The sequence below is a fragment of the Lampetra fluviatilis genome (genome assembly GCF_964198595.1).
Source record: "Lampetra fluviatilis chromosome 48 unlocalized genomic scaffold, kcLamFluv1.1 SUPER_48_unloc_3, whole genome shotgun sequence".
Lineage (NCBI taxonomy): Eukaryota > Metazoa > Chordata > Hyperoartia > Petromyzontiformes > Petromyzontidae > Lampetra > Lampetra fluviatilis.
Window position 1 is genome coordinate 25,001 of NW_027620431.1, and position 25,097 is coordinate 50,097.

The following is a 25,097-nucleotide window of genomic DNA, read 5'->3' on the forward strand; positions in this document are numbered from 1 at the left end:
GATGATAGTGGTGATGATGATAGTGGTGATGGCGGTGATGATGGTGGTGATGGCGGTGATGATGGCGGTGATGATGGTGATGATGGCGGTGATGATGGTGGTGATGGTGTTGATGATGATGGCGGTGATGGCAGTGATGGAGGTGATGATGGCGGTGGTGATGATGGCGGTGATGGCGGTGATGATGGTGATGGTGGTGTTGATGGAGGTGATGGTGGTGGTGATGATGGCGGTGATGGCGGTGGCGATGGTGATGGTGGTGATGGTGATGATGATGTTGATGGCGGTGGTGATGATGTTGGTGATGGTGGTGATGGTGGTGATGATGGTGGTGGTGATGATGGCGGTGATGGAGGTGATGACGGCGGTGATGATGATGGTGACGGTGATGATAGTGGTGATGATGATAGTGGTGATGGCGGTGATGATGGTGGTGATGGCGGTGATGATGGCGGTGATGATGGTGATGATGGCGGTGATGATGGTGGTGATGGTGTTGATGATGATGGCGGTGATGGCAGTGATGGAGGTGATGATGGCGGGTGGTGATGATGGCGGTGATGGCGGTGATGATGGTGATGGTGGTGTTGATGGAGGTGATGGTGGTGGTGATGATGGCGGTGATGGCGGTGGCGATGGTGATGGTGGTGGTGGTGTTGATGGTGGTGATGATGGATGTGATGTAGGTGATGGTGGTGATGGAGGTGATGGTGGTGGTGGTGTTGATGGTGGTGATGATGGATGTGATGTAGGTGATGGTGGTGATGGTGGTGGTGGTGTTGATGGTGGTGATGATGGATGTGATGTAGGTGATGGTGGTGATGGAGGTGATGGTGGTGGTGGTGATGATGGTGGTGATGATGGATGTGATGTAGGTGATGGTGGTGATGGTGGTGTTGATGGAGGTGATGGTGGTGGTGATGATGGCGGTGATGGTGGCGGTGATGGTGGTGATGGCGGTGATGGTGGCGATGATGGATGTGATGTAGGTGATGGTGGCGATGGCGATGGCGAGGCCCGCTCACCGCCCTGAAGCCTGCTCTTCTCATGCGTCTTGAAGCCGCCAAACATGAAGAGGAGGTCGAGGGCAGAGAGCGAGCGGAGTGTGGGCAGGACCTCAGCGGAGAGAGCCCACGGGGGGAGGGTGAGGTTGTGTAGACTCTGTAGAGAGACACAGACACAGAGACACACAGAGACACACAGTGAGACACAGAGACACAGAGACACAGAGACACACAGAGAGAGCGAGCGGAGTGTGGGCAGGACCTCAGCGGAGAGAGCCCACGGGGGGAGGGTGAGGTTGTGTAGACTCTGTAGAGAGACACAGACACAGAGACACACAGAGAGACACAGTGAGAGACACAGAGACACACAGAGACACAGAGACACAGAGACACAGAGACACACAGAGAGAGCGAGCGGAGTGTGGGCAGGACGTCAGCGGAGAGAGCCCACGGGGGGAGGGTGAGGTTGTGTAGACTCTGTAGAGAGACACGGAGACACAGAGACACAGGGAGACACAGTGAGACACAGAGACACACAGAGACACACAGGGAGAGCGAGCGGAGTGTGGGCAGGACCTCAGCGGAGAGAGCCCACGGGGGGAGGGTGAGGTTGTGTAGACTCTGTAGAGACAGAGAGACACAGAGACACACAGAGAGACACAGTGAGAGACACAGAGACACAGTGAGAGACACACAGAGACACAGAGACACACAGAGACTCTACAGGGAGAGCGAGCGGAGTCTGGGCACGACGTCAGCGGAGAGAGCCCACGGGGGGAGGGTGAGGTTGTGTAGACTCTGTAGAGACAGAGAGACACAGAGACACACAGAGAGACACAGTGAGAGACACAGAGACACAGTGAGAGACACACAGAGACACAGAGACACACAGAGACTCTACAGGGAGAGCGAGCGGAGTCTGGGCACGACGTCAGCGGAGAGAGCCCAGGGCGGGAGGGTGAGGTTGTGTAGACTCTGTAGAGAGACAGAGAGACACAGAGAGAGACACACAGAGATACAGAGACACACAGTGATAGACACAGTGAGAGAGACACAGAGACACACAGACACACAGAGACACAGAGACACACAGAGACACAGAGAGACACACAGTGAGACACACAGAGACACACACAGAAACACACAGTGAGAGACACAGATACACACAGAGACACACAGAGACACACAGAGACACACAGTGAGAGACACAGTGACACAGAGAGACACAGAGACACAAAGAGACACACAGTGAGACACACAGAGACACACAGAGACACACAGTGAGAGACACAGTGACACAGAGAGACACAGAGACACACAGAGACACACAGTGAGAGACACAGTGACACAGAGAGACACAGAGACACACAGTGAGAGACAGATTGTGGAGACTTTGCAGAGAGACACAGAGACACACAGAGAGAGACAGAGAGAGAGACACAGAGAGACACGGGGAGACACGGGGAGACACGGGGAGAGACACGGAGAGAGACACGGGGAGAGACACGGGGAGAGACACGGGGAGAGTTGTGTAGACTCTGCAGAGAGAGTGGGTGAGTGAATGGATGGGTGAGTGGGTGAGTGAGTGGTGAGTGAGTGAGTGAGCGAGTGGGTGAGTGGGTGAGTGAGTGGGTGAGTGAGTGAGTGGGTGAGTGAGTGAGTGAGCGAGTGAGTGAGTGAGTGAGTGGGTGAGCGAGTGAGTGAGTGGGTGAGTGTGTGAGTGAGTGAGTGGGTGAGTGAGTGAGTGGGTGAGTGGGTGGGTGAGTGGGTGAGTGAGTGGGTGAGTGAGTGGGTGAGTGAGTGGGTGAGTGAGTGAGTGGTGAGTGGGTGAGTGAGTGGGTGAGTGAGTGAGTGGGTGAGTGAGTGGGTGAGTGAGTGAGTGCGTGAGTGAGCGAGTGGGTGAGTGGGTGAGTGAGCGAGTGAGTGCGTGCGTGAGCGAGTGGGTGAGTGGGTGAGTGAGTGGGTTTGTGAGTGAGTGAGTGAGCGAGCGAGCGAGTGAGTGATTGAGCGAGTGGTGAGTGTGTGGGTGAGTGGGTTGGTGAGTGAGTGAGTGGGTGAGTGGGTGAGTGAGTGGGTGGGTGAGTGGGTGAGTGAGTGGGTGAGTGAGTGGGTGAGTGAGTGGGTGAGCGAGCGAGTGAGTGAGTGCGTGAGTGAGTGGGTGAGTGAGCGAGTGGGTGAGTGAGTGAGTGGGTGAGTGGGTGAGTGAGTGGGTGAGTGAGTGAGTGAGTGCGTGAGTGAGTGGGTGGTGAGTGGGTGAGTGAGTGGGTGAGTGAGTGGGTGAGCGAGCGAGTGAGTGAGTGCGTGAGTGAGTGGGTGAGTGAGCGAGTGGGTGAGTGAGTGAGTGGGTGAGTGCGTGAGTGAGTGGGTGAGTGAGTGAGTGCGTGAGTGAGCGAGTGGGTGAGTGGGTGAGTGAGTGGGTGAGTGAGCGAGTGGGTGAGTGAGTGAGTGGGTGAGTGCGTGGGTGAGTGAGTGGTGAGTGGGTGAGTGAGTGGGTGAGTGAGTGGGTGAGTGAGTGAGTGGGTGAGCGAGTGAGCGAGTGAGTGAGTGAGTGAGTGGGTGAGTGGGTGAGTGGGTGGGTGAGTGAGTGGGTGAGTGAGTGGGTGAGTGAGTGGGTGAGTGGGTGAGTGAGTGGGTGAGTGGGTGAGTGAGTGGGTGAGTGGGTGAGTGAGTGGGTGAGTGTGTGGGTGAGTGAGTAGGTGAGTGGGTGAGTGGGTGAGTGAGTGAGTGGGTGAGTGGGTGAGTGAGTGAGTGAGCGAGTGAGTGAGTGGGTGAGTGGGTGAGTGAGTGGGTGAGTGGGTGAGTGAGTGAGTGGGTGAGTGGGTGAGTGAGTGAGTGGGTGAGTGCGTGGGTGAGTGAGTGGTGAGTGGGTGAGTGAGTGGGTGAGTGAGTGGGTGAGTGAGTGAGTGGGTGAGCGAGTGAGTGAGTGAGTGAGTGAGTGGGTGAGTGGGTGGGTGAGTGAGTGGGTGAGTGAGTGGGTGAGTGAGTGGGTGAGTGGGTGAGTGAGTGGGTGAGTGGGTGAGTGAGTGGGTGAGTGGGTGAGTGAGTGGGTGAGTATGTGGGTGAGTGAGTAGGTGAGTGGGTGAGTGGGTGAGTGGGTGAGTGGGTGAGTGAGTGAGTGGGTGAGTGGGTGAGTGAGTGAGTGGGTGAGTGGGTGAGTGAGTGAGTGGGTGAGTGGGTGAGTGAGTGAGTGGGTGAGTGGGTGAGTGAGTGAGTGGGTGAGTGGGTGAGTGAGTGAGTGGGTGAGTGGGTGAGTGAGTGGGTGAGTGAGTGGGTGAGTGGGTGAGTGAGTGGGTGAGTGAGTGAGTGGGTGAGTGGGTGAGTGGGTGAGTGGGTGAGTGAGTGAGTGAGCGAGTGAGTGAGTGGGTGAGTGGGTGAGTGAGTGAGTGGGTGAGTGGGTGAGTGGGTGAGTGAGTGGGTGAGTGGGTGAGTGAGTGAGTGGGTGAGTGGGTGAGTGAGTAGGTGAGTGGGTGAGTGGGTGAGTGAGTGAGTGGGTGAGTGAGTGAGTGAGTGGGTGAGTGAGTGAGTGGGTGAGTGGGTGAGTGAGTGAGTGGGTGAGTGGGTGGGTGAGTGAGTGGGTGGGTGAGTGGGTGAGTGGGTGAGTGAGTGAGTGGGTGAGTGAGTGGGTGAGTGAGTGGGTGGGTGAGTGGGTGAGTGGGTGAGTGAGTGGGTGAGTGAGTGAGTGAGTGAGTGGGTGAGTGAGTGAGTGAGTGAGTGCGTGAGTGGGTGAGTGGGTGAGTGGGCGAGTGAGTGGTGTCGAGCGAGCGAGTGAGTGGGTGAGCGAGCGAGCGAGCGAGCGAGTGAGCGAGTGAGTGGGGTGAGTGAGTGGGTGAGCGAGCGAGCGAGCGAGTGAGTGAGTGGGTGAGTGGGTGAGTGGGTGGGTGAGTGGGTGAGTGGGTTAGTGGGTGAGTGAGTGAGTGAATGCGTGGGTGGGTGAGTGGGTGAGTGTGTGAGTGAGTGGTGTGAGTGAGTGAGTGGGTGAGTGAGTGGGTGAGCGAGCGAGCGAGCGAGTGAGTGAGTGGGTGAGTGGGTGAGTGAGTGGGTGAGTGGGTGAGTGGGTGGGTGAGTGGGTGAGTGAGTGGGTGAGTGAGTGGGTGGGTGAGTGAGTGGGTGAGTGAGTGAGTGGGTGAGTGAGTGGGTGAGCGAGCGAGCGAGCGAGTGAGTGAGTGGGTGAGTGGGTGAGTGGGTGGGTGAGTGGGTGAGTGAGTGGGTGAGTGAGTGAGTGAGCGAGTGGGTGAGCAGCTCACCTGCACGTACAAGGTGTCGTACAGCTGCCAGGCTGAGTCGAGGCCCATGCCGCTCAGCCCGGACGCAGCTCCCACAAACTGCAGGAACTCCTGGGGGGTCACGTGGGGGGGGGGGGGGGGGGGTCACGTGGGGGGGGGGGGGGGGTCACGTGGGGGGGGGGGGTCACGTGGGGGGGCCACGTGCCTCCCCGCGTCTCCCCGCGTCTCCCCGCGTCTCCCCCGTGTCTCCCCGCGTCTCCCCGCGTCTCCCCGCGTCTCCCCGCGTCTCCCCGCGTCTCCTCGCGTCTCCCCGCGTCTCCCCGCGTCTCCCCGCGTCTCCCCGCGTCTCCCCCCGTGTCTCCCCGTGTCTCCCCCGCGTCTCCCCGCGTCTCCCCCGCGTCTCCCCGTGTCTCCCCGCGTCTCCCCCGCGTCTCCCCGCGTCTCCCCGCGTCTCCCCGCGTCTCCCCGCGTCTCCCCGCGTCTCCCCCGTGTCTCCCCGCGTCTCCCCCGCGTCTCCCCCGCGTCTCCCCGCGTCTCCCCCGTGTCTCCCCGTGTCTCCCCCGCGTCTCCCCCGCGTCTCCCCCGCGTCTCCCCGCGTCTCCCCGCGTCTCCCCGCGTCTCCCCGCGTCTCCCCGCGTCTCCCCGCGTCTCCCCGCGTCTCCCCCGCGTCTCCCCCGCGTCTCCCCGCGTCTCCCCGCGTCTCCCCCGCGTCTCCCCGCGTCTCCCCGCGTCTCCCCGCGTCTCCCCGCGTCTCCCCGCGTCTTCCCGCGTCTCCCCGCGTCTCCCCCGTGTCTCCCCGCGTCTCCCCGCGTCTCCCCGCGTCTCCCCGCGTCTCCCCGCGTCTCCCCGCGTCTCCCCCGTGTCTCCCCCGTGTCTCCCCGCGTCTCCCCGCGTCTCCCCGCGTCTCCCCGCGTCTCCCCGCGTCTCCCCGCGTCTCCCCGCGTCTCCCCCGTGTCTCCCCCGTGTCTCCCCGCGTCTCCCCGCGTCTCCCCCGCGTCTCCCCGCGTCTCCCCGCGTCTCCCCGCGTCTCCCCGCGTCTCCCCGCGTCTCCCCGCGTCTTCCCGCGTCTCCCCGCGTCTCCCCCGTGTCTCCCCGCGTCTCCCCGCGTCTCCCCGCGTCTCCCCGCGTCTCCCCGTGTCCCCCCGTGTCTCCCCGTGTCTCCCCGTGTCCCCACCTTGTTCTCCGACTCCGCTTGTCTCCACGGCTCACTCTGACGCGTCTCCTCCATGAGGCGCTCGTACTTGGGGCAGCCCGGCAGAGGGAACCTCAACAGCTGGAGGGGTGGGGGGGTGGGGGGTGGGGGGTGGGGGTGGGGGGTGGGGGGTGGGGGGTGGGGTGGGGGTGGGGGTGGGGGTGGGGGGTGGGGGTGGGGGGTGGGGTGGGGGGTGGGGGTGGGGGGTGGTGGGGGGTGGGGGTGGGGGGTGGGGGGTGGTGGTGGGGGTGGGGGTGGGGGGTGGGGGGTGGGTGAGTAAGTGGGTGAGTGAGTGACTGGGTGAGTGAATGAGCGAGTGGATGAGTGGGTGAGTGAGTGAGTGAGTAGGTGAGTGAGTGAGTGAGTGGGTGAGTGAGTGAGTGAGTAGGTGAGTGAGTGAGTGAGTGGGTGAGTGAGTGACTGGGTGAGTGGGTGAGTGGGTGAGTGAGTGAGTGAGTAGGTGAGTGAGTGAGTGAGTAGGTGAGTGAGTGAGTGAGTAGGTGAGTGAGTGAGCGAGTGAGTGGGTGAGTGAGTGATTAGGTGAGTAGGTGAGTGAGTGAGTGGGTGAGTGAGCGAGTGGGTGAGCGAGTGGGTGAGTGGGCGAGTGAGTGAGTGAGTGTGTGAGTGAGTGAGTGAGCGAGTAGGTGAGCGAGTGGGTGAGTAGGTGAGTGAGTAGGTGAGTAGGTGAGCGAGTAGCTGAGTGAGTAGGTGAGTGAGTAGGTGAGTGAGTAGGTGAGTGAGTAGGTGAGTGAGTAGGTGAGTCACCGTATCCGTGTCCTGTGACTGTGTGTGTACAGGCAGTGGTTGCCAGGCGATGTCGGGGTCCCACTGTTGAGCCCCCTGGGGGGGGTAGAGCCCGGCTAGGTTCACCTGGGCACTCATCAGCGTGCGGTCAACGTCAGTGCTGCGCACGGACACCTGGGAGACACGGGGGGAGACACGGGGGGGGAGACACGGGGGGAGACACGGGGGGGAGGGGGGGACACGGGGGGGGAGACACGGGGGGAGACACGGGGGGGAGGGGGGGACACGGGGGGGGGGGAGACACGGGGGGGGGGGGGAGACACGGGGTGGGAGACACGGGGGGAGACACGAGGGGGGAGACAAGGGGGGAGACACGGGGTGGGAGACACGGGGGGAGACATGGGGGGGAGACAAGGGGGGAGACACGGGGTGGGAGACACGGGGGGAGACATGGGGTGGGGGAGACACGGGGGGGGGAGACACGGGGGAGACACGGAGGGAGACACGGGGGGGGGGGAGACACGGGGGGGAGACACGGGGGGGAGACACGAGGGGGGAGACACGAGGGGGGAGACACGGGGTGGGAGACACGGGGTGGGGGAGACACGGGGGGAGACACGAGGGGGGAGACACGGGGTGGGAGACACGGGGTGGGGGAGACACGGGGGGGGGAGACACGGGGGGGGGAGACACAGGGGGGGGAGACACAGGGGGGGGGGAGACACGGGGGGGGGAGACACGGGGGGGGGGAGACACAGGGGGGGGCAGACATGGGGTGGGGGAGACACGGGGGGGAGACACGGGGGGAGACACGGGGGGAGACACGGGGGGGGAGACACGGGGGGGGGAGACACAGGGGGGGGGGGGAGACACGGGGGGAGACATGGGGTGGGGGGGAGACACGGGGGGAGACACGGGGGGGGAGACACGGGGGGGGGAGACACAGGGGGGGGGGAGACACGGGGGGAGACACGGGGGTGGGGGAGACACGGGGGGAGACAAGGGGGGAGACACGGGGTGGGAGACACGGGGGGAGACACGGGGGGAGACACGGGGGGGGGGGGGAGACACGGGGGGAGACACGAGGGGGGAGACACGGGGGGAGACAAGGGGGGAGACACGGGGTGGGAGACACGAGGGGGGAGACACGGGGGAGACAAGGGGGAGACACGGGGGGGGAGACACGGGGGGGGAGACACAGGGGGGGGGGGGAGACATTGGGGGAGACACGGGGGGGAGACACGGGGTGGGGAGAGACAAGGGGGGAGACACGGGGTGGGAGACACGGGGGGAGACACGGGGTGGGGGAGACACGGGGTGGGAGACACGGGGGGAGACACGGGGTGGGGGAGACACGGGGGGGGAGACACGGGGGGGGCGAGACACAGGGGGGGGGGAGACACGGGGGGGAGACACGGGGGGAGACACGGGGTGGGAGACACGGGGGGAGACATGGGGTGGGGGAGACACGGGGGGGGAGACACGGGGGGGGGGAGACACGGGGGGAGACACGGGGTGGGAGACACGGGGGGAGACACGAGGGGGGAGACACGGGGGGAGACACGGGGTGGGAGACACGGGGGGAGACATGGGGTGGGGGAGACACGGGGGGGGGGGGGGGGAGACACGGGGGGAGACACGAGGGGGGAGACACAGGGGGGGAGACACGGGGGGAGACACGGGGGGGGAGACACGGGGGGGAGACACGGGGGGAGACACGAGGGGGGAGACACGGGGGGGAGACACGGGGTGGGGGGGACACGGGGGGGGAGACACGGGGGAGACACGGGGGGCGAGACACGGGGGGAGACACGAGGGGGGGAGACACGGGGGGAGACACGGGGGTGGGAGACACGGGGGGAGACACGAGGGGGGAGACACGGGGGGAGACACGGGGTGGGAGACACGGGGGGAGACATGGGGTGGGGGAGACACGGGGGGGGGAGAGACACGGGGGGAGACACGAGGGGGGAGACACAGGGGGGGAGACACGGGGGGAGACACGAGGGGGGAGACACGGGGGGAGACAAGGGGTGAGACACGGGGGGGAGACACGGGGTGGGAGACACGGGGGGAGACACGAGGGGGGAGACACGGGGGGAGACAAGGGGGGAGACACGGGGGGAGACACGAGGGGGGAGACACAGGGGGAGACACGGGGGGGGCGAGACACGGGGGGAGACACGAGGGGGGAGACACGGGGGGAGACAAGGGGGGGAGACACGGGGGGAGACACGAGGGGGGAGACACAGGGGGAGACACAGGGGGAGACACGGGGTGGGAGACACGGGGGGAGACACGAGGGGGGGAGACACGGGGGGAGACAAGGGGGGAGACACGGGGGGGAGACACGAGGGGGGAGACACAGGGGGAGACACGGGGGGGGCGAGACACGGGGGGAGACACGAGGGGGGAGACACGGGGGGAGACAAGGGGGGGAGACACGGGGGGAGACACGGGGGGGAGACACGGGGGGGAGACACGGGGGGGGCGAGACACGGGGGGAGACACGAGGGGGGAGACACGGGGGGAGACACGGGATGGGAGACACGGGGGGAGACACGAGGGGGGAGACACAGGGGGAGACACAGGGGGAGACATGGGGTGGGGGGGGAGACACGGGGGGGGGGGGGGAGACACGGGATGGGAGACACGGGGGGAGACACGAGGGGGGAGACACAGGGGGAGACATGGGGTGGGGGGGAGACACGGGGGGGGGGGGGAGACACGGGGGGGGGGGGGTACAGACAGTGAGGGGCTTGGAGCCACAGAGACAGTGAGACTCTAGTGGTGTGGTAGGAGTGTAGGTAGGTGGTGTGGTAGGTGGTGTGGTAGGTGGTGTGGTAGGTGGGGTGGTAGGTGGTGTGGTAGTTGGTGTAGTAGGTGGTGTGGTAGGTGGTGTGGTAGGTGGTGTGGTAGGTGGTGTGGTAGGTGGTGTGGTAGGTGGTGTGGTAGGTGGTGTGGTAGGTGGTGTGGTAGGTGGTGTGTGGTAGGTGGTGTGGTGGTAGGTGGTGTGGTAGGTGGGTGTGGTAGGTGGTGTGGTAGGTGGTGTGGTAGGTGGTGTGGTAGGTGGTGTGGTAGGTGGTGTGGTAGGTGGTGTGGTAGGTGGTGTGGTAGGTGGTGTGGTAGGTGGTGTGGTAGGTGGTGGGGTAGGTGGTGTAGTAGTGGTGTGGTAGGTGGTGTGGTAGGTGGTGTGGTAGGTGGTGTGGTAGGGGTGTGGTAGGTGGTGTGGAAGGTGGTGTGGTAGGTGGTGGGGTAGGTGGGGTGGTAGGTGGTGTGATAGGTGGTGGGGTAGGTGGTGGGGTAGGTGGGGTGGTAGGTGGTGTGGTAGGGGTGTGGTAGGTGGTGTGGTAGGTGGTGGGGTAGGTGGTGTGGTAGGAGTGTGGTAGGTGGTGTGGTAGGTGGTGGGGTAGGTGGGGTGGTAGTTGGTGTGATAGGTGGTGTGGTAGGTGGTGTGGTAGGTGGTGGGGTAGGTGGTGTGGTAGGAGTGTGGTAGGTGGTGTGGTAGGTGGTGTGGTAGGTGGTGGGGTAGGTGGGTGTGGTAGGTGGGTGTGGTAGGGGTGTGGTAGGTGGTGTGGTAGGAGTGTGGTAGTGGTGTGGTAGGTGTGTAGGTAGGTGGTGTGGTAGGTGGTGTGGTAGGTGGTGGGGTAGGTGGTGTGGTAGGAGTGTGGTAGGTGGTGTGGTAGGTGGTGGGGTAGGTGGGGTGGTAGTTGGTGTGATAGGTGGTGTGGTAGGTGGTGTGGTAGGTGGTGGGGTAGGTGGTGTGGTAGGAGTGTGGTAGGTGGTGTGGTAGGTGGTGTGGTAGGTGGTGGGGTAGGTGGGGTGTGGTAGGTGGGTGTGGTAGGGGTGTGGTAGGTGGTGTGGTAGGAGTGTGGTAGTGGTGTGGTAGGTGTGTAGGTAGGTGGTGTGGTAGGTGGTGTGGTAGGTGGTGTGGTAGGTGGGTGTGGTAGGAGTGTAGGTAGGTGGTGTGGTAGGTGGTGTGGTAGGTGGTGTGGTAGGGGTGTGGTAGGTGGTGTGGTAGGTGGTGTGGTAGGAGTGTAGGTAGGTGGTGTGGTAGGTGGGTGTGGTAGGTGGTGTGGTAGGTGGTGTGGTAGGTGGTGTGGTAGGTGGGAGTGGTAGGTGGGTGTGGTAGGTGGTGTGGTAGAGGTGTGGTAGGGGTGTGGTAGGTGGTGTGGTAGGGGTGTGGTAGGTGGTGTGGTAGAGGTGTGGTAGGGGTGTGGTAGGTGGTGTGGTAGGTGGGTGTGGTAGGTGGTGTGGTAGGTGGTGTGGTAGGTGGTGGGGTAGGTGGTGGGGTAGGTGGGTGTGGTAGGTGGTGTAGTAGTGGTGTGGTAGGTGGTGTGGTAGGTGGTGCGGTAGGAGTGTAGGTAGGTGGTGTGGAAGGTGGTGTGGTAGGTGGTGGGGTAGGTGGGGTGGTAGGTGGTGTGGTAGTTGGTGTAGTAGGTGGTGTGGTAGGTGGTGTGGTAGGTGGTGGTGTGGTAGGAGTGTAGGTAGGTGGTGTGGTAGGTGGTTGTGGTAGGTGGTGTGGTAGGAGTGTAGGTAGGTGGTGTGTGGTAGGTGGTGTGGTAGGTGGTGTGGTAGGTGGTGTGGTAGGTGGTGTGGTAGGTGGTGTGGTAGGTGGGTGTGGTAGGTGGTGTGGTAGGTGGTGTGGTAGGGGTTTAGGTAGGTGGTGTGGTAGGTGGTGTGGTAGGGGTGTGGTAGGTGGTGTGGTAGGTGTTGTGGTAGGTGGGGTGGTAGGTGGTGTGGTAGGTGGTGTGGTAGGGGTATAGGTAGGTGGTGTGGTAGGTGGTGTGGTAGAAACACATACCTCTGAGTGTAGGTATGTGCTGTTGATGAGCTCTGAGTATCTGCGTCGCAGGAAACGTCCCAATTCAAACTGCTGCCTCATGCCCAGCTGGGGGGAGGGGCACACGGGGGGTGAGTGGGGGGGTGAGCGGGTGGGTGAGTGGGTGAGTGAGTGGGTGAGTGGGTGAGTGAGTGGGGGGGGTGAGCGGGTGGGTGGGTGAGTGGGTGAGTGAGCGGGTGGGTGAGGGGGTACCTGGGTGAGTGGTGAGTGAGTGAGTGGGTGGGTGAGTGGGTGGGTGAGTGGGTGAGTGGGTGAGTGGGTAAGTGGGTGGGTGGGTGAGTGGGTGGGTGAGTGGGTGGGTGAGTGGGTTAGTGAGTGAGTGAGTGGGTGGGTGAGTGGGTGAGTGAGTGGGTGAGTGGGTGAGTGAGGGGGTACCTGGGTGAGTGGTGTGAGTGAGAGTGAGTGGGTGGGTGAGTGGTGTGGGTGAGTGGGTGAGTGGGTGAGTAGGTAAGTGGGTGGGTGGGTGAGTGGGGTGGGTGAGTGGGTGAGTGGGTGAGTGGGTGGGTGAGCGGGTGGGTGAGTGGGTGAGTGGGTGGGTGAGTGGGTTAGTGAGTGAGTGAGTGAGTGGGTGAGTGGGTGAGTGGGTGGGTGAGTGGGTGAGTGGGTGAGTGGGGGGGTGAGCGGGTGGGTGAGTGGGTGAGTGGGTGGGTGAGTGAGTGAGTGGGTGAGTGAGTGGGTGAGTGAGTGGGTGAGTGGGTGGGTGAGTGGGTGAGTGGGTAAGTGGGTGGGTGGGTGAGTGGGTGGGTGAGTGGGGGTGGTGTGGGTGAGTGGGTGGGTGAGTGGGTGAGTGGGGTGAGTGGGGGGGGTGAGCGGGTGGGTGAGTGGGTGAGTGGGTGGGTGAGTGAGTGAGTGGTGTGAGTGGAGTGGGTGAGTGGGTGAGTGGGTGGGTGAGTGGGTGAGTGGGTGGGTACCTGGGTGAGTGGGTGAGTGAGTGGGTGAGTGAGTGGGTGAGTGAGTGGGTACCTGGGTGAGTAGGTGAGTGAGTGAGTGGGTGGGTGAGTGAGTGGGTGGGTGAGTGAGTGGGTGAGTGAGTGGGTGAGTGGGTGAGTGAGTGGGTGAGTGAGTGGGTGAGTGGTGTGAGTGAGTGGGTGAGTGAGTGGGTGAGTGAGTGGGTACCTGGGTGAGTTGACCAAATCCCTGTGGCCAGTCCCTCTCTGAGTGGGGGTCCGTGGGGTAAGTCCCCATGGGGGAGCGGTCACCATGACGGAACACCTCAGGAGACAGATTCATCGAGTTTCATAGAACCATAGAGACCCACAGAGACCCACAGAGACCCATAGAGACCCACAGAGACCCACAGAGACCCACAGAGACCCATAGAGACCCACAGATACCCATAAAGACCCACAGAGACCCACAGAGACCCACAGAGACCCATAGAGACCCATAGAGACCCACAGAGACCCATAGAGACCCACGGAGTCCCATAGAGACCCATAGAGACCCACAGCGACCCATAGAGACCCACAGAGACCCACAGAGACCCACAAAGACCCATAGAGACCCACAGAGACCCACAGAGACCCACAGAGACCCATAGAGACCCACAGAGACCCATAGAGACCCACAGAGTCCCATAGAGACCCACAAAGACCCACAGAGACCCACAGAGACCCACAAAGACCCACAGAGACCCACAGAGACCCATAGAGACCCATAGAGACCCACAGAGACCCATAGAGACCCATAGAGACCCACAGAGACCCACAGAGACCCATAGAGACCCACAGAGACCCATAGAGACCCACAGAGACCCACAGAGACCCACAGAGACCCACAGAGACCCACAAAGACCCACAGAGACCCACAGAGACCCATAGAGACCCACAGAGACCCACAGAGTCCCATAGAGACCCATAGAGACCCACAGAGACCCACAGAGACCCACAGAGACCCATAGAGACCCACAGAGACCCACAGAGACCCACAGAGACCCACAGAGACCCACAGAGTCCCATAGAGACCCATAGAGACCCACAGAGACCCACAGAGACCCACAGAGACCCATAGAGACCCACAGAGACCCACAGAGACCCACAGAGACCTACAGAGACCCATAGAGACCCACAGAGACCCATAGAGACCCACAGAGACCCACAGAGACCCATAGAGAACCACAAATACCCATAGAGACCCACAGAGACCCACAGAGACCCATAGAGACCCATAGAGACCCATAGAGACCCACAGAGACCCATAGAGAACCACAAATACCCATAGAGACCCACATAGTAGCCCAGAAACCAACAGAGACACACACAGCGCAAAACCCACAGTACACACACACAGTGTACACATTGTGTGTGTACACTGTGTGTGTGTACTGTGGGTACACAGTACACACACAGTGTACACACACACAGTGTACACACTGTGTGTGTGTACTGTGGGTACACAGTACACACACAGTGTACACACACACAGTGTACACACTGTGTGTGTGTACTGTGGGTACACAGTACACACACTCAGTAACAGCACGAGACTCTACAACTTCTCTAAAACTCAAACCACGAGCGAGTGAGTCAGATGCCCCCTCAGCAAAACTCACTCAGCCATCAACTCACCCACTCACTCACTCATCAACTCACCCACTCACTCACTCACCCACTCACCCACTCACCCACCCACTCATCCACTCACCCATCGACTCACCCACTCACCCATCCACTCACCAGCTCACCCACTGACTCACTCACCCACTCGCTCACTTACCCACTCACTCACTCACTCACCCACTAACTCACTTACCCACTCACTCACTCACCCATCCACTCACTCACTCACCCATCCACTCATCCACTCACCCATCCACTCACCCACTCACCCATCCACTCATCCACTCACCCACCCACTCATCCACTCACCCACTCACTCATCCACTCACCCACCCACTCATCCACTCACCCATCCACTCATCCACTCACCCACACACTCATCCACTCACCCATCCACTCATCCACTCACACACCCACTCACCCACTCACCCATCCACTCATCCACTCACCCACCCACTCATCCACTCACCCATCCACTCACCCACTCACCCATCCACTCATCCACTCACCCACCCACTCATCCACTCACCCACTCACTCATCCACTCACCCACCCACTCATCCACTCACCCACTCACTCACTCACTCACCCATCCACTCAACAGCTCACTCACCCATCCACTCACCCACTCACTCACTCACTCACCCATCCACTCACCCATCCAGTCACTCACCAGCTCACTCACTCACTCACCCACTCACTCACTCACTCACCCACTCACCCACCCACTCACCCACCCACTCACTCATCCATCCACTCACAAGCTCACTTACCCACTCACTCACCCATCCACTCACCCACTCACGCACTCACCAATCCACTCACCAGCTCACTCACCAGCTCACTCACCCTTCCACTCACTAGCTTACTCACCCACTCACTCACCCATCCATTCACGTGCCTGCCCACTCACCCACTCGCTCACCCATCCACTCACCCACTCACCCACCCAACCACTCACCCACCCACCCAACCACTCACTCACCCACCCACCCAACCACTCACTCACCCACCCACCCAACCACTCACTCACTCACCCACCCACCCAACCACTCACTCACCCACCCACCCAACCACTCACCCACCCACCCACCCAACCACTCACTCACCCAACCACCCAACCACTCACTCACTCACTCACCCACCCAACCACTCACTCACCCACCCACCCAACCACTCACCCACCCACCCACCCAACCACTCACTCACCCACCCACCCAACCACTCACTCACTCACTCACCCACCCACCCAACCACTCACTCAGCCACCCACCCAACCACTCACCCACCCACCCACACGCTCACCCATCCAAACACAGACAAAGCTCCCCCAGGTAGCCTCTAGCAGGGATGTAGGGGCAAGTGCTGTTAGTAGCGGCAGCAGCGCCACGCCCGGTCGCCTTTGTCTCTCCCCACAAACTCATTTTCTGGCCGAGTCGACCTAGGGGAGGTCCTAGGAGCCGCCTGTTTAAAAAACCGATCGGGTCCGCCGTGTTTCGTAGCGCAGCGCTCTAACCGCTGCGCCACCGCTCCCCGACGACGCATTCACGCGGGGAAACCGGTTTCCGTTCGGTTTACCGGTTTCCAATCGGTTACTCACCACGGTGGCGAACTTGAGCTTCGGTTCGTCAGCGGACGCCTGGGGCAACATCGTCACCATCATCATCATCACCATCATCACCATCATCATCATCATTGACATCACCATCGACATCAACATCATCACCATCACCGCCATCACGCCGCCACCATCGCCATCATCGCGGCACCATCAACAACATCAACAACGTCAACGTCAACCACCAACAACATCAACAACATCAACCACCATCAACATCAACAACATCGGCCACACACAACCGGCAATAGAGATGAAACCCAAGAAACGCGTCGTTAACATAAAATTTGCATACGACGCCACGCCCCAAGGCAACACCCCCGCATATGATTACCATAAATTAACATAAATTAACATAAATTAACATATATTAACACGTTTAAACTCCGCCCCCACGCATTGCCCAGGCAGCTATGGCGCGCATTCATTAACATATATTATGTTAATGAGGGCCCGATTCACCAATGGGAACAACCCGGAACTGAATACACCGTTGTGATTGGTCAAGAAGGTCGCATTATGTTAATGAGGAAATCAGAAACGCTGACTTTCTATTCGTCGAGGCATTAATTCGTGTTAATGATATGTTTTTTTAGTCTGTGGGTCTCTGTGTGGTGAGTCTGTGGGTCTCTGTGTGGTGAGTCTGTGGGTCTCTGTGTGGTGAGTCTGAGGGTCTCTGTGTGGTGAGTCTGTGTGTCTCTGTGTGGTGAGTCTGTGGGTCTCTGTGTGGTGAGTCTGTGGGTCTCTGTGTGGTGAGTCTGTGGGTCTCTGTGTGGTGAGTCTGTGGGTCTCTGTGTGGTGAGTCTGTGAGTCTCTGTGTGATGAGTCTGTGGGTCTCTTGGTGGTGGGTCTCTGTGTGGTGAGTCTGTGGGTCTCTGTGTGATGAGTCTGTGGGTCTCTTGGTGGTGGGTCTCTGTGTGGTGAGTCTGTGGGTCTCTGTGTGGTGAGTCTGTGTGTCTCTGTGTGGTGAGTCTGAGGGTCTCTGTGTGGTGAGTCTGTGGGTCTCTGTGTGGTGAGTCTGTGGGTCTCTGTGTGGTGAGTCTGTGGGTCTCTGTGTGGTGAGTCTGTGAGTCTCTGTGTGATGAGTCTGTGGGTCTCTTGGTGGTGGGTCTCTGTGTGGTGAGTCTGTGGGTCTCTATGTGATGAGTCTGTGGGTCTCTTGGTGGTGGGTCTCTGTGTGGTGAGTCTGTGGGTCTCTGTGTGATGAGTCTGTGGGTCTCTGTGTGGTGAGTCTGTGGGTCTCTGTGTGGTGAGTATGTGGGTCTCTGTGTGGTGAGTATGTGGGTCTCTGTGTGGTGAGTCTGTGGGTCTCTGTGTGGTGAGTCTGTGGGTCTCTGTGTGGTGAGTCTGTGGGTCTCCGTGTGATGAGTCTGTGGGTCTCTGTGTGATGAGTCTGTGGGTCTCTGTGTGGTGAGTCTGAGGGTCTCTGTGTGGTGAGTCTGTGTGTCTCTGTGTGGTGAGTCTGTGGGTCTCTGTGTGGTGAGTCTGTGTGTCTCTGTGTGGTGAGTCTGAGGGTCTCTGTGTGGTGAGTCTGTGGGTCTCTGTGTGGTGAGTCTGTGGGTCTCTGTGTGGTGAGTCTGTGGGTCTCTGTGTGGTGAGTCTGTGAGTCTCTGTGTGATGAGTCTGTGGGTCTCTATGTGATGAGTCTGTGGGTCTCTTGGTGGTGGGTCTCTGTGTGGTGAGTCTGTGGGTCTCTGTGTGATGAGTCTGTGGGTCTCTGTGTGGTGAGTCTGTGGGTCTCTGTGTGGTGAGTATGTGGGTCTCTGTGTGGTGAGTATGTGGGTCTCTGTGTGGTGAGTCTGTGGGTCTCTGTGTGGTGAGTCTGTGGGTCTCTGTGTGGTGAGTCTGTGGGTCTCCGTGTGATGAGTCTGTGGGTCTCTGTGTGATGAGTCTGTGGGTCTCTGTGTGGTGAGTCTGTGGGTCTCTGTGTGGTGAGTCTGTGGGTCTCTGTGTGGTGAGTCTGTGGGTCTCTGTGTGATGAGTCTGTGGGTCTCTGTGTGATGAGTCTGTGGATCTCTGTGTGATGAGTCTGTGGGTCTTTGTTTGGTGAGTCTGTGGGTCTCTGTGTGGTGAGTATGTGGGTCTCTGTGTGGTGAGTATGTGGGTCTCTGTGTGGTGAGTATGTGGGTCTCTGTGTGGTGAGTCTGTGGGTCTCTGTGTGGTGAGTCTGTGGGTCTCTGTGTGGTGAGTCTGTGGGTCTCCGTGTGATGAGTCTGTGGGTCTCTGTGTGATGAGTCTGTGGGTCTCTGTGTGGTGAGTCTGTGGGTCTCTGTGTGGTGAGTCTGTGGGTCTCTGTGTGGTGAGTCTGTGGGTCTCTGTGTGATGAGTCTGTGGGTCTCTGTGTGATGAGTCTGTGGATCTCTGTGTGATGAGTCTGTGGGTCTTTGTTTGGTGAGTCTGTGGGTCTCTGTGTGGTGAGTCTGTGGGTCTCTGTGTGGTGAGTCTGTGGGTCTCTGTGTGATGAGTCTGTGGGTCTCTGTGTGGTGAGTCTGTGGGTCTCTGTGTGGTGAGTCTGTGGGTCTCTGTGTGGTGAGTCTGTGGGTCTCTGTGTGGTGAGTCTGTGGGTCTCTGTGTGGTGAGTCTGTGGGTCTCTGTGTGGTGAGTCTGTGGGTCTCTGTGTGGTGAGTCTGTGAGTCTCTGTGTGGTGAGTCTGTGGGTCTCTGTGTGATGAGTCTGTGGGTCTCTGTGTGATGAGTCTGTGGGTCTCTGTGTGGTGAGTTTGTGGGTCTCTGTGTGGTGAGTCTGTGGGTCTCTGTGTGGTGAGTCTGTGGGTCTCTGTGTGATGAGTCTGTGGGTCTCTGTGTGGTGAGTCTGTGGGTCTCTGTGTGGTGAGTCTGTGGGTCTCTGTGTGGTGAGTCTGTGGGTCTCTGTGTGGTGAGTCTGTGGGTCTCTGTGTGGTGAGTCTGTGGGTCTCTGTGTGGTGAGTCTGTGGGTCTCTGTGTGGTGAGTCTGTGGGTCTCTGTGTGGTGAGTCTGTGGGTCTCTGTGTGGTGAGTCTGTGGGTCTCTGTGTGGTGAGTCTGTGGGTCTCTGTGTGATGAGTCTGTGGGTCTCTGTGTGGTGAGTCTGTGGGTCTCTGTGTGGTGAGTCTGTGGGTCTCTGTGTGGTGAGTCTGTGGGTCTCTGTGTGGTGAGTCTGTGGGTCTCTGTGTGATGAGTCTGTGGGTCTCTGTGTGGTGAGTCTGTGGGTCTCTGTGTGGTGAGTCTGTGAGTCTCTGTGTGGTGAGTCTGTGGGTCTCTGTGTGGTGAGTCTGTGGGTCTCTGTGTGGTGAGTCTGTGGGTCTCTGTGTGATGAGTCTGTGGGTCTCTGTGTGGTGAGTCTGTGGGTCTCTGTGTGGTGAGTCTGTGGGTCTCTATGTGGTGAGTCTGTGGGTCTCTGTGTGGTGAGTCTGTGGGTCTCTGTGTGATGAGTCTGTGGGTCTCTGTGTGATGAGTCTGTGGGTCTCTGTGTGGTGAGTCTGTGGATCTCTGTGTGGTGAGTCTGTGGGTCTCTGTGTGGTGAGTCTGTGGGTCTCTGTGTGGTGAGCCTGTGGGTCTCTGTGTGGTGAGTCTGTGGGTCTCTGTGTGGTGAGTCTGTGGGTCTCTATGTGGTGAGTCTGTGGGTTTCTGTGTGGTGAGTCTGTGGGTCTCTGTGTGATGAGTCTGTGGGTCTCTGTGTGATGAGTCTGTGGGTCTCTGTGTGGTGAGTCTGTGGGTCTCTGTGTGATGAGTCTGTGGGTCTCTGTGTGGTGAGTCTGTGGGTCTCTGTGTGGTGAGTCTGTGGGTCTCTGTGTGGTGAGTCTGTGGGTCTCTGTGTGGTGAGTCTGTGGGTCTCTGTGTGGTGAGTCTGTGGGTCTCTGTGTGGTGAGTCTGTGGGTCTCTGTGTGGTGAGTCTGTGGGTCTCCGTGTGATGAGTCTGTGGGTCTCTGTGTGGTGAGTCTGTGGGTCTCTGTGTGATGAGTCTGTGGGTCTCTGTGTGGTGAGTCTGTGGGTCTCTATGTGGTGAGTCTGTGGGTTTCTGTGTGGTGAGTCTGTGGGTCTCTGTGTGATGAGTCTGTGGGTCTCTGTGTGATGAGTCTGTGGGTCTCTGTGTGGTGAGTCTGTGGGTCTCTATGTGGTGAGTCTGTGGGTCTCTGTGTGGTGAGTCTGTGGGTCTCTGTGTGGTGAGTCTGTGGGTCTCTGTGTGGTGAGTCTGTGGGTCTCTATGTGGTGAGTCTGTGGGTCTCTGTGTGGTGAGTCTGTGGGTCTCTGTGTGGTGAGTCTGTGGGTCTCTGTGTGGTGAGTCTGTGGGTCTCTATGTGATGAGTCTGTGAGTCTCTGTGTGGTGAGTCTGTGGGTCTCTGTGTGGTGAGTCTGTGGGTCTCTGTGTGGTGAGTCTGTGGGTCTCTGTGTGGTGAGTCTGTGGATCTCTGTGTGGTGAGTCTGTGGGTCTCTGTGTGGTGAGTCTGTGGGTCTCTGTGTGATGAGTCTGTGGGTCTCTGTGTGGTGAGTCTGTGGGTCTCTGTGTGGTGAGTCTGTGGGTCTCTGTGTGGTGAGTCTGTGGGTCTCTGTGTGATGAGTCTGTGGATCTCTGTGTGGTGAGTCTGTGGGTCTCTGTGTGGTGAGTCTGTGGGTCTCTGTGTGATGAGTCTGTGGGTCTCTGTGTGGTGAGTCTGTGGGTCTCTGTGTGGTGAGTCTGTGGGTCTCTGTGTGATGAGTCTGTGGGTCTCTGTGTGGTGAGTCTGTGGGTCTCTGTGTGGTGAGTCTGTGGGTCTCTGTGTGGTGAGTCTGTGGGTCTCTGTGTGGTGAGTCTGTGGGTCTCTGTGTGATGAGTCTGTGGGTCTCTGTGTGGTGAGTCTGTGGGTCTCTGTGTGATGAGTCTGTGGGTCTCTGTGTGGTGAGTCTGTGGGTCTCTGTGTGATGAGTCTGTGGGTCTCTGTGTGGTGAGTCTGTGGGTCTCTGTGTGGTGAGTCTGTGGGTCTCTATGTGGTGAGTGTGTGGGTCTCTGTGTGGTGAGTCTGTGGGTCTCTGTGTGGTGAGTGTGTGGGTCTCTGTGTGATGAGTCTGTGGGTCTCTGTGTGGTGAGTCTGTGGGTCTCTGTGTGGTGAGTCTATGGGTCTCTGTGTGGTGAGTCTGTGGGTCTCTGTGTGGTGAGTGTGTGGGTCTCTGTGTGATGAGTCTGTGGGTCTCTGTGTGGTGAGTCTGTGGGTCTCTGTGTGGTGAGTCTGTGGGTCTCTGTGTGATGAGTCTGTGGGTCTCTGTGTGGTGAGTCTGTGGGTCTCTGTGTGGTGAGTCTGTGGGTCTCTGTGTGGTGAGTCTGTGGGTCTCTGTGTGGTGAGTCTGTGGGTCTCTGTGTGATGAGTCTGTGGGTCTCTGTGTGGTGAGTCTGTGGGTCTCTGTGTGGTGAGTCTGTGGGTCTCTGTGTGGTGATGCTGTGGGTCTCTGTGTGTGGTGAGTCTGTGGGTCTCTGTGTTGTGAGTCTGTGGGTCTTTGTGTGGTGAGTCTGTGGGTCTCTGTGTGGTGAGTCTGTGGGTCTCTGTGTGGTGAGTCTGTGAGTCTCTGTGTGGTGAGTCTGTGGGTCTCTGTATGATGAGTCTATGGGTCTCTGTTTGGTGAGTCTGTGAGTCTCTGTGTGGTGAGTCTGTGGGTCTCTGTGTGGTGAGTCTGTGAGTCTCTGTGTCGTGAGTCTGTGGGTCTCTGTGTGGTGAGCCTGTGGGTCTCTGTGTGGTGATTCTGTGGGTCTCTGTGTGTGGTGAGTCTGTGGGTCTCTGTGTGGTGAGTCTGTGGGTCTCTGTGTGATGAGTCTGTGGGTCTCTGTGTGGTGAGTCTGTGGGTTTCTGTGTGGTGAGTCTGTGGGTCTCTGTGTGGTGAGTCTGTGGGTCTCTGTGCGGTGAGTCTGTGGGTCTCTGTGTGGTGAGTCTGTGGGTCTCTGTGTGGTGAGTCTGTGGGTATCTGTGTGGTGAGTCTGTGGGTCTCTGTGTGGTGAGTCTGTGGGTCTCTGTGTGGTGAGTCTGTGGGTCTGTGTGGTGAGTCTATGGGTCTCTGTGTGGTGAGTCTGTGGGTCTCTGTGTGGTGAGTCTGTGGGTCTCTGTGTGGTGAGTCTGTGGGTCTCTGTGTGGTGAGTCTGTGGGTCTCTATGTGAAGAGTCTGTGGATCTCTGTGTGATGAGTCTGTGGCTCTCTGTGTTGTGAGTCTGTGGGTCTCTGTGTGGTGAGTCTGTGCGTCACCACGACGCTTGTGCCAGGCTAGGTGCACGTTGAGGCCACGTGAAGTGTCGAACGCCCCTGGCAGGAGGTCACGGGGCAGACCCAGCAGGTGCCACGGGTCGACTGACCGAGATGACCGAGATGACTGGCTGATGCACCACCTGTGCCCCCTACTGTGCCAACTTGCTGTGCTTTAGCCACCCGGCGCTCCGCTCGTTGTTGTGAGCGTCGCTCCTCCGCCCTCCGTTGTTGTTGGAGGGCGACTGCCTCCAACTGCCCAGTAGCGTCCTTCACGAGCCTCCTCCACTGAGGCCGATCTTGACACCGCTGGTACCAGTCATCGGCAAGTCCACTCAGCTCCACGTCCTCCTGTACCACGTCACTCCATCTCTTCTCTAGCCCGTGCCGCGCCCGTTTAGCCCCCTCGATCCGGCCGAACAAAAGCTGTTTAGGCATGCGGTGGCTGGGCATGCGGGCTACATGACCCAGCCAACGCAGCCTTGCCTGCCGGAGGAGCTCACCGATGGGACTTTGCCCAGATCTTTCAAGGATTTGTGAGCTCCTAACACAATCCAGCCTGGTTAAACCCAGGATGGATCGTAGGCAGGCCAGCCTCAATGTTTCCAACAGACTCACACACACACACAGACTCACACACACACATACTCACACACACACAGACTCACACACAGACACACACAGACACACACACACACAGACTCACACACACAGACTGACACACAGACTCACACACACACATACTCACACACAGACACACACACACACTCACACACACACAGACACACATACTCACACACACAGACTCACACACACACACAGACACACAAACACACTCACACACACATGGCGTTCTTGTGCACCCTGCAATTACCTCCCAAGCAGCCAATTAAGATCCAAATTGGGACGTGTAATCACCACAACTGAGCGTCATTCCGTCACTACCGACTGCTGTTCCAGCAGCGTCTCTCATCATCCCCATTGTGCCCAAACTAAACCACGGTGATCATTCTACCGGGGCGGGCAGACCACGCAGAGCTGAGTGGACCCTTTGTCAAACTCGCCACCTGAACAACAGTGTGTATGTATCTTCCCATAGAGACCCACAGAGACCCAAAGAGACCCACAGAGACCCATAGAGACCCACAGAGACCCAAAGAGACCCACAGAGACCCATAGAGACCCACAGAGACCCACAGAGACCCACAGAGACCCATAGAGACCCATAGAGACCCATAGAGACCCACAGAGACCCATAGAGACCCACAGAGACCCACAGAGACCCATAGAGACCCACAGAGACCCATAGAGACCCACAGAGACCCATAGAGACCCATAGAGACCCATAGAGACCCACAGAGACCCATAGAGACCCACAGAGACCCATAGAGACCCACAGAGACCCATAGAGACCCACAGAGACCCATAGAGACCCATAGAGACCCACAGAGACCCATAGAGACCCATAGAGACCCACAGAGACCCATAGAGACCCACAGAGACCCACAGAGACCCACAGAGACCACAGAGACCCACAGAGACCCATAGAGACCCACAGAGACCCATAGAGACCCATAGAGACCCACAGAGACCCACAGAGACCCATACTCATGAAGACCCATAGAGACCCACAGAGACCCACAGAGACCCACAGAGACCCACAGAGACCCACAGAGACCCACAGAGACCCATAGAGACCCACAGAGACCCATAGAGACCCATAGAGACCCACAGAGACCCACAGAGACCCATACTCATGAAGACCCATAGAGACCCACAGAGACCCACAGAGACCCTTAGAGACCCACAGAGACCCACAGAGACCCATAGAGACCCACAGAGACCCACAGAGACCCATAGAGACCCACAGAGACCCACAGAGACCCATAGAGACCCACAGAGACCCACAGAGACCCACAGAGACCCACAGAGACCCACAGAGACCCATACTCATGAAGACCCATAGAGTCCCATAGAGACCCACAGAGACCCACAGAGACCCACAGAGACCCATACTACAACTATATATTTAATATTACCAGCTAAGGTCCTACTCAGATGCTTGTCAGACTGGCGTCCATCACAATCACCATCATCACCATCACCACCATCATCACCATTATCACCATCATCACCATTATCACAATCATCACCATCATCATCACCAGCATCACCACCATCACCATCATCACCAGCATCACCATCACCACCATCACCACCATCACCACCATCACCATCATCATCACCATCACCATCATCACCAGCATCATCATCACCATCACGACCATCACCATCATCATTTATAGCAGCAGAGCCATAGACACCCACAGAGACTCATAGACACCCACAGACCCACATAGACACCCATAGATCCACAGAGACTCATAGACACCCACAAATACCTATAGAGACCCAAAGAGAACCAGATACCCATATAGAACCATAGAGACCCACAGAGGCCCATATATAGTGGGTGCGTGTGTGGGTGAGTGAGCGGGTGAGTCAATGAGTGTGTGGGTGAGTGAGCGGGTGAGTCAATGAGTGTGTGGGTGAGTGAGCGGGTGAGTCAATGAGTGTGTGGGTGAGTGAGCGGGTGAGTCAATGAGTGTGTGGGTGAGTGAGCGGGTGAGTCAATGAGTGTGTGGGTGAGTGAGCGGGTGAGTCAATGAGTGTGTGGGTGAGTGAGCGGGTGAGTCAATGAGTGTGTGGGTGAGTGAGCGGGTGAGTCAATGAGTG

General features: G+C 59.2%; 1 protein-coding gene across 1 annotated transcript in view; it reads right to left on the bottom strand.

The window, feature by feature from the left end:
• Window positions 1–16,468, bottom strand: part of LOC144953861 (prostatic acid phosphatase-like) — a 28,619-nt gene extending 12,151 nt beyond the window's left edge. Inside the window, exons 1-7 of the mRNA XM_078884515.1 lie at window positions 16,165–16,468; window positions 13,123–13,218; window positions 11,968–12,054; window positions 7,185–7,337; window positions 6,402–6,500; window positions 5,249–5,338; window positions 1,026–1,161 (exon numbers count right to left, since the gene is read on the bottom strand). Of these exons, the coding sequence (XP_078740641.1) occupies window positions 1,026–1,161; window positions 5,249–5,338; window positions 6,402–6,500; window positions 7,185–7,337; window positions 11,968–12,054; window positions 13,123–13,218; window positions 16,165–16,302 (799 nt within the window). The 5' untranslated portion in view covers window positions 16,303–16,468. The remainder of the gene's footprint in view (window positions 1–1,025; window positions 1,162–5,248; window positions 5,339–6,401; window positions 6,501–7,184; window positions 7,338–11,967; window positions 12,055–13,122; window positions 13,219–16,164) is intronic.
• Between the last annotated feature and the right edge of the window lie 8,629 nt (window positions 16,469–25,097).